This window comes from Liolophura sinensis, chromosome 6, assembly GCF_032854445.1.
Source record: "Liolophura sinensis isolate JHLJ2023 chromosome 6, CUHK_Ljap_v2, whole genome shotgun sequence".
Classification (NCBI taxonomy): domain Eukaryota; kingdom Metazoa; phylum Mollusca; class Polyplacophora; order Chitonida; family Chitonidae; genus Liolophura; species Liolophura sinensis.
The window spans coordinates 74,769,703-74,779,256 of record NC_088300.1 but is presented as its reverse complement, the minus strand read 5'-3'; the positions used below and the strand labels follow the sequence as shown (position 1 = coordinate 74,779,256).

The following is a 9,554-nucleotide window of genomic DNA, read 5'->3' as shown; positions in this document are numbered from 1 at the left end:
ACATGTATGTATAGGGAACAAGATGAAAGTCACATTAGTGTAGTAATTTCACAATGTACCGGTATGTATAGGGGAACAGGATGAAAGTCACATTAGTGTAGTAACTTTACAGTGTACATGTATGTATAGGGGAACAAGATAAAAGTCACATTAGTGTATTAACGTCACAGTGTACATGTATGTATAGGGGAACAAGATGAAAGTCACATTAGTGTAGCAACGTCACAATGTACATGTATGTATAGGGGAACAAGATAAAAGTCACATTAGTGTAGTAACTTCACAATGTACATGTATGTATAGGGGAACAAGATAAAAGTCACATTAGTGTAGTAACTTCACAATGTACATGTATGTATAGGGGAACAGGATGAAAGTCACATTAGTGTAGTAACTTTACAGTGTACATGTATGTATAGGGGAACAAGATAAAAGTCACATTAGGGTAGTAACTTTACAGTGTACATGTATGTATAGGGGAACAAGATGGAAGTCACATTAGTGTAGCAACGTCACAATGTACATGTATTTATAGGGGAACAGGATGAAAGTCACATTAGTGTAGTAACTTCACAATGTACATGTATGTATAGGGAACAAGATGGAAGTCACATTAGGGTAGTGACGTCACAATGTACATGTATGTATAGGGGAACAAGATAAAAGTCACATTAGTGTAGTAACTTCACAATGTACATGTATGTATAGGGGAACAAGATAAAAGTCACATTAGTGTAGTAACTTCACAATGTACATGTATGTATAGGGGAACAAGATGGAAGTCACATTAGTGTAGTAACTTTACAGTGTACATGTATGTATAGGGGAACAAGATGGAAGTCACATTAGTGTAGTAACGTCACAATGTACATGTATGTATAGGGGAACAAGATAAAAGTCACATTAGTGTAGTAACTTCACAATGTACATGTATGTATAGGGGAACAAGATAAAAGTCACATTAGTGTAGTAACTTCACAATGTACATGTATTTATAGGGGAACAGGATGAAAGTCACATTAGTGTAGCAGCGTCAAAATGTACATGTATAGGGGAACAGGATGAAAGTCACATTAGTGTGGTAACTTCGCAATGTACATGTATGTATAGGGGAACAGGATGAAAGTCACATTAGTGTGGTAACTTCGCAATGTACCGGTATGTATAGGGGAACAGGATGAAAGTCACATTAGGGTAGTAACTTCACAGTGTACATGTATGTATAGGGGAACAAGATGAAAGTCACATTAGTGTAGTAACTTCACAATGTACATGTATGTATAGGGGAACAAGATCAAACTCACATTAGTGTAGTAACTTCACAATGTACATGTATGTATAGGAAAACAAGATGAAAGTCACATTAGGGTAGCAACGTCACAATGTACATGTCTGTATAGCGGAACAAGATGAAAGTCACATTAGTGTAGTAACCCCACAATGTACATGTATGTATATGGCAACAAGATGAAAGTCACATTACTTTTTTTTTTTTTTTTTTTTTTTTGATTGGTGTTTTACGCCGTACTCAAGAATATTTCACTTATACGACGGCGGCCAGCATTATGGTGGGTGGAAACCGGGCGAAGCCCGGGGGAAACCCACGACCATCCGCAGGTTGCTGGCAGACCTTCTCACGTACGGCCGGAGAGGAAGCCAGCATAAGCTGGTCTTGAACTCACAGCGACCGCATTGGTGGGTCACTACGCTGCGCTAGCGCGCTAACCGACTGAGCCACGGAGGCCCCTACACATTACTGTATTAACGTCACAATGTACATGTATTTATAGGGGAACAGGATGAAAGTCACATTAGTGTAGTAACTTCAGAATTCAATTAGCTTTAAAGGATTTATAAACTAGTTTTTTTTCTCTAGAAATATCACACACAAGTACTAAATTCTATTGTATGTGTACAGGTGACTGTACCCTCTATTCTTGTCACTTTTGAAGTCTGTATAAATGAAGCAAATACCAGAGGAGAATTTAAACTTCTGAACAATGCTAACAAAATTGAGAAAGGCATATATTGGTCTTACATGTAACCTATGCTGATTCTTTGTTCAGGCAGAAAACACGTGGTGCAGAAGCTGAAGTAAAACAATTTACCTGGATGGACTGGCTATAAACAATATTTACAATGCCTGGATTGAGCAAATCATGCACAGACTACAACAATAGGCCTACTGGATCAGTGGAATGTTTGAAAGCTGGTTCATCAACAAACTGCTTTTCGGGGATTTTTAAAGGCCAATATTGTTAATTTTTGACTCCCTGATTTGTCAGATAACGATAATGATCATTCTAACTGCGATCAAAGTATTTAGCCGAGGCCCACTGTAACTCAGTGCTAGTCCAGACATAACTTCAGCCAGTTGCAGCCCAGGCTTCATTAAATGAATCAGCCAATTATTTGGTTCTAAACCTAGCATTTTGTCATTATAAGTTGTAAGTTATCAGCACAAGTCAATTTAATGTTTTTTTCTTCATTCTAGTAACATTTTTGCTAAGAAATCTACCAACTTTACAATCACACACAACTTCAATAAAGAAAACGTTGTTGTTGTTATTCAAAGTTTTCATCGCGCATCTTTTCAAAAAGTCTCAAGCCATTTTATCAGTGATAAACTTTCCATGTGTAAATGTTTTAGCAGGTGCTTATTTTCCTTTGACTGTCTTTACGACAGTTCACCTTTATTGCCATTGTACTTTGTAAAACTGATTGATATGTACACAACTGATCTTCCACGAAATGTAAAAGTTACTTTTTAAAGAAAGTGTGTACAGGTGGCAATAATATGCTTTGGAATAAAACGGCACATTTCTTTTACTTGCCAGCTATGACTATTAATCATTGAGAGGCATGTTTTGTTTAAGCGACTTTAAAAGTGAAAATTTTGTGTATGAGAGGAAAAGATTATACATCCATAGTATAAAACACGGTGCCTCTCGTTGCATAAACTCTAGTATCCAATGGCAGGTATTCAAAGATTTTTTCCTCATATTTCAACACATTAATAATTCACATTAATAAAACACAATAATAAAACCACAATTCTCTCACATTCTTTACCCTCAAATTTTACCCCTCTCTCCTTCTGCAATCCATGTATCAATCACTGTTTAAAATCCACGTTCTTGGGCCATCTGGTTTATGGTGCGAATTCACTTAGCTTTCATGTGCCCTCGTGTGCGAAGGATCAGAACAAAAGACAACAGGGGTCGTATCTCTGGGGACATTTGCACCGAAGACATTGAAGCTCAGTCATCCGATCAACAAAACAGTGTAAAAAACACAAAATCACTGATGCGTGGATTAGTGAAACATTAAAGAAGTCCAGTTATTGCAATCGCTCATGTTCCAGTATACAACCCAGTAAAGGGTGACTAAGCATATTGAGGGTCAAAATTCTGTTCCCTGCTTGTCAGCCAAATAATATGTATATTTATAACAAATGACCCCAGTTACAATATGTAGGCCTACACAATTCATTATCGGTATTTCGATCAGCAGTTTCCTTATATAAACTGATAGCGACCTTTCACCCTGCGCGATAAACTCCAGTGGTATAGACAGGGCACCATACAGGACAAACTCCAATGGTATAGGCAGGGACAACTGTATGTACTTCATGCATGTGTCTGGACTGCTGATTTACGTTAAGACGTTTGTCATATGGCCGTGGTTCCTCCGTGACTCACTTTTGTATTTTTCTGTGACTGACTTGGTTTCCTCTGTGACTCACTAGGTTTCTTCTGTGACTCCTTTGTTGAGATCTTTGTGGTATGGATCGTGTTTTGTTGAGATCGTGCATATAGGCATATATATGCCATCCACGTAGTACGCTGGCTCTTTTCAGGAAGCTCCGGTACTTCTTGTTATCGGCATCTTATAGCGCAGACTTCTTCGTGGAATGTTCCCAAAGAAAGTTTTAGCATGTTGGTGGAAGACAAGAGGGTTTGAGAGAGAGCTTTAAACTGTTCCAAAGGGCTCCAAAAGCAGTGGGAGCGGGGGAGTTTTTACAAATTAACATGGTCAGTTTTTAGCCCCCATCTAGTGTCTTCGGGATAAAAGGCAAGTATCTATAGCCACTATGCGACTGCTCATTCACGTGAAATAATTATTTGGTAATTTCATTGGTGTTTTACACAGTTCTCAGGAATATTTCACTGATATGACAGCGGTCGGCATCATGGTGAGAGGAAACCGGAAAAAGAACGGAGAAAAACCCACGACCATCCGTAGATTGCTGCCAGGCTTTCCCACATACCACCGAAGAGAAAGCCAGTGTGAGGAAGAGTATTGGCGAGAAACTATACTAAAGCTCTGAATTTAATCGGTATGGTGTCACTGCAGATCTGTTATAAAGCGACTAAAATCAGACTAAAGAGTGGCTACTAGGCCTGACTAGTGAGATTGGCCGAAAGTGAAGCTGATGCGTTTGACGAATGATCGAGTGCCAGTTGTCTGCCGATTAAGAGCAGATATCGCCCATCCATCAAGGTGAATTATTTAAAATAATGCTTTCGGCTTATGTTTACACTTTAATGGGAAAAAATGAATGTTTAAGATGTAAGACTGTCAAACGTTAGTGTTGTTTACAAATTACGTTTGAGGTCCTAAGTGTAAACATCCTTAATAGCCTCAAAAGGCCCATTGCCCTTCCAAATGTTAGGATATATTCTTAAAAGTTTGTGTACTATAGATTTTGACACCAGATTGTGTGCAACTCAGACGACAGTAAGTCTCTTACAGCCAGTCCACGTTATTACAGTCATTAAAGTTTCTGTTATAAAGATACTTATCTCCGGTTCAGAGAGTACATTGGTCCAACTTTCATGAGATACCTGCAGATACTTATTAAGATCGGGGTCTGATAACCTGATTTCCTTTCATATTTCTATTTAAAGCACATGTTTCCATGTCACATTTTATTAAAAAAAATGGATTTGTTTTCCCTTTTAAAAAATGCAATATTGAAAAGCAGCTGTCCTAGTTAAATATGAGCTCTGTACTAATCTCAAATGAGAACATTTGTACCGGATATGATATGTAAGTAATGTACGGAATACGCCAATTCTTGTTTGTAAAAGTCACATCTAGCATGCAGACCAGCTCCGAGTTTATCCAAAATTAACTACTATTTAGTTTCACAAACCAAACAAGTCACATCATTTTGTTCTGCCTGCAGTATACAGTATGTCCCTAATACACACACATAAAACGCAGTTATAAATAGCGCTTAAAATTGCCTTTGTTCTCTGTTTTCTTTATTAACAAATGGACTAATTTAAACTGATAAGCTTAGTCATATTAAGTTTCAAGCAACGCGTCCAAGAGGTTTAGTAAAACCAGCTCGACTGTCCAGGACTGGTGCTAAAATACATTGCCCAGGACTTTACCCAGGACTAGGTGCGAGAATATCCTGACCAGGACTTCACACCAGAATACGTACTGCCCAGACAATAGTGCCAGAACATACCGCCCAGAACATCGCGTCAGAACATACTGAGCAGGATGTCTTACAATAACATACTGACCAGCTAAAGGATTCTAAGCAAGGACTTTGCGCCAGAACACACTGCCCAGGACATCGCACGAGAACATACTGCCCAGCACTTAATGCGAGGATGAACTGCCCAGAACATCGCACCAGAACTCACTGCCCAGCACCAGAACATTCTGACCAGAACTTAAAGACTAGAACATACTCACCGGGACAAAGATCAAAACATACTGAACAGGACTTAAAGGCTAGAGCATACTCACCAGGACAAAGATCAAAACATACTGACCAGGACAAAGATCAAAACATACTGACCAGGACTTAGAGGCTAGAGCATACTGACCAGGACTTAAAGGCTAGAGCATACTGACCAGGAGAAAGATCAAAACATACTGACCAGGACAAAGATCAAAACATACTGAACAGGACTTAAAGGCTAGAGCATACTGACCAGGACAAAAATCAAAACGTACTGAACAGGACAAAGATCAAAACATACTGACCAGGACAAAGATCAAAACATACTGAACAGGACAAAGATCAAAACATACTGAACAGGACAAAGATCAAAACATACTGAACAGGACTTAAAGGCTAGAGCATACTGACCAGGACAAAGATCAAAACGTACTGAACAGGACAAAGATCAAAACATACTGAACAGGACTTAAAGGCTAGAGAATACTGACCAGGGCTTCAAAGCCAGAACATAATGACCAGGGCTTCAAGGTCAGATAATATTGCCAAGGAGACCTGACAATGTTTGGTGCAGAAAAAAACTCGAGTGGATAAACAATTGCCAAATCCATTATTAGGTCAGGACTAGGTTAGAGTATTAGGTTAGGTGTCTGTCAGTTTGGGAATATGGTGATGTTCCGAAACAAAGGTGTAGATTTAATGTACGGTGGGCTGGCTACTTGCCTACCTTTAACATCTCGTCTTCCATTGCCTATACTTTACCAGAAGAGTATCATTATTTTTTCAATATTGGAAACCCAAGATCACTCAAGAAACATAACTAAGAAGATCAAATGTACAATATTTAATGTTTAGTTTAATGCGAAATTATCAGACTGGCTCTGTACTGCGCCGTAAAGCGACGTAAAGGTTAGCGTGATCTAAAGATGTTTTTTTCTTTTGGAGTTTGAGAAGACTTTATGACAAAAAACGCCTCTGGCCAGCCTACTAATCTGATATCACATCTGCACGAACACATTTGCGAAAACCCTGTTCATTTTCTGTGAATCTCGTCAATTCTCATTAAACTTGTACCAAGTATACACCTAGATAAACCCTATTGTTTTTGATTGACCTTGGTTTATATATCAAGCTCGTTGGGAATGTGTCCATATAAACACTATATCTCTTGCCATGGAAATGTGTTTATGTAATTATGCCTAATGGATAATTAGTGCATTTGTGAGCCCAACTTAGGTTGATCTAGGTTCCCCCAATAAGTTAAAAAGGACCCATCAATGTATCGTGGCTTCTGGCGGCCCTCGTAGACCGCAATCGGATAGGACTAAATCGTCGTATATATATAAAAAAGATACAATCGGATAAGATGAAATATTCATTCAGCTATTGGGAACGTTTACAGCTTTTTAACATCTTTTTTACTACTTTTAGGCTGGCCTAGTAAAATTGATTTTTACAGTTAGCATAAGTTCGTGCCACATACCTGGTGCTTATGGGTTACGGGCTCAGGAGCTCAAGTTTTTTTTAAAATAATGATGGAAAATTGAGAAAATTGCCCTATTCTCAATTGCAAAGTTAATAAAGCATCAAAGGAAATAAGTTTGTTGTACATCAAGACAAGTGGTTTGTCAATCCAGACCACATGTACTGTGTATGATGCGCTACCACTTGACACAAGGAATCATGTTATTACTTATTTGCCTTGTTCAGCAGTTTTTCACACATTATCCCAGCCCCTGAAGATCTGTTTACTCAAAGTACATTATTTTTCAGAAGGATATAGGTCGAACTTGCATTAACATACATAAGTTAACCTACATAACGGCTGGAACACGTGCACACCATGCTGACCCAAAAAAAAAACAGCCTTAAGACAGCATTCGTCGAATAATTAAATCTCTGTTTTTCTGGCATTTAAAAAGATAAGCTAACTGTGGAATTACAACCATTTGCAACATATAAGGTGAGTAAAACTGGAGAGGAAAAGCGTTGCGTCTTCCTGCCTGAGCTTATTGTAACCTGTTTACTCTGTAAAGTTATTGCACTGTTTGTACGACGATATATAGTTTTGAATGACATTGAGTGGTACAGCGTCTTTTGGGGTTTGCTTCGTTAACTCTGCTACTGCTCCTCCAGTGATTTGAATTATTCATCCTCCCGTTTATCTATGTGTGTGTGTGTGCGTGTGTGTAAAGAATGATATCATATACATGTATGATGGCATTATTTAAACACAGATATCTTACAAGATTATTTTACAAGACTGATTGTATATAAGGTGCATCATGGTTTTTTCTACAGAACCTGTAACACTTCTATCAGGCCTTGCTGCTGTGATTTCACCAGAGTGAGATAATAAGTTGTGTTGATTTCAAATGCCATTGCTGTGTTTCCACCAGATCTTTAGTAGGCATATGTCTGGAAGTTAAGTCTTTAGCCCTAAGAGGTTCGCAGCAGGGTGGGGTGGGAAGGGGAGGGGGGGTCACAGTATCTATAATAAACTAGAATATCTCTGTTATCTCTATTAAGAGCTGGCTCATTCGGATAAAAAATATAGCCGGAGCTGATCTTATATTCCCCTTACTACTTAGGTATAAAATTCAAATTCAGCTTTCATTGCTTAAGATGTGACTTTAAGGCTTGTCAGACAAGATGTAAATGTCAGTGGCCTGCTACTCCGATGATCTGTGCAGCTCTCCCCCCCCCCCCATTCACACATTAATATGATCCAGTTAAGTTCATGAAATTTTCTTAAGGGTGACGTCAAACACGACATTGCTTGCTTCATTGATAACCATCAGACACTGGATATGCCTAAAGTGCCTGTAAACAATGGGGTAACAAAAACAAAAATTCAACGTGATGTCATTTACATTGTTCGACTATTTGCACCCCCTTATCTACTGTTCTCACAGACCATCACCTCGTAATCGTTCATACTGTTGCCATGGAAACCGCTAGATTGATCGACGTCCCTGAGCACCTCGTCAGAAAATGGCGGAAGTTATTCCATTACCGGGACGCTAACCATGACGGATTTATCACCGAGGAAGATTATGTGGATTACGCGGAGAACTTTGTTCAGAAGTACGGCGATAGAGTTCTGGCGGTACGAGAAGTCAAGGAACTATTATGGGACACTGCCAGTCTTTTTGCGGACAAAACAGGGGTGGATGAGGAAGGTTATGTGAAAAGTTTCAGCCATCTCTGGAAGCATGACCGCGAGTCTTTTATGGCGAAGATTGAAAAGTATTGCAATTTGGTATTCGACGCCATTGACTTGAATGGCGACGATTCCATTTCAAAAGAAGAGTACGGTTTTTATCAAAACTGCTTTGGGGTAATGAACACAGATTACATAGAGCTCATGTTCTCTTATCTGTACACTAATGGCGACTGTAAAATCAGCCGACAGGAGTTTGTCAAGCCAATCATGGATTATGTCTTTAAAAACGCACCTGAAGACATTCCAGTTATGTACGATGCGGAGAAGGCAGCCAACTTTCGATTCACATAAGTGTCCATGCAATATCCAGTGATTTGATTTGATTGGTGTTTTACGCCGTACCCAAGACTATTTTACTTATGCGACGGCGGCCAGCATTACTAGTGATTTGATTTGATTTATTTATTTGATTGGTGTTTTAAGCCGTACTCAAGAATATTTCACTTATATGACGGCGGCCAGCATTATGGTGGGTGGAAATCGGGCACAGCTCGGGGGAAACCCACGACCATCCGCAGGTTGCTGGCAGACCTTCTCACTTACGGCCAGAGAGGAAGCCAGCATAAGCTGGACTTGAACCCATCATATCGCCGGATATATCAATGTCTATATAGTTGTTATTGG

The 9,554-nt window shown here is 39.1% G+C and overlaps 1 protein-coding gene across 1 annotated transcript; it reads left to right on the top strand.

Annotated features, from left to right (window-relative positions):
• Positions 1–8,651: 8,651 nt before the first annotated feature.
• On the top strand, positions 8,652–9,221 carry LOC135467554 (sarcoplasmic calcium-binding protein-like). The gene has a single exon (XM_064745325.1). It carries the CDS (start codon positions 8,652–8,654, stop codon positions 9,219–9,221), a length of 570 nt encoding a protein of 189 aa, XP_064601395.1.
• Positions 9,222–9,554: the final 333 nt, after the last annotated feature.

What these genes read in the sequence shown, in the direction of transcription:
- LOC135467554 (XM_064745325.1), top strand. Translation starts at nt 8,652, where the DNA reads ATGGAAACCGCTAGATTGATCGACGTCCCTGAGCACCTCGTCAGAAAA.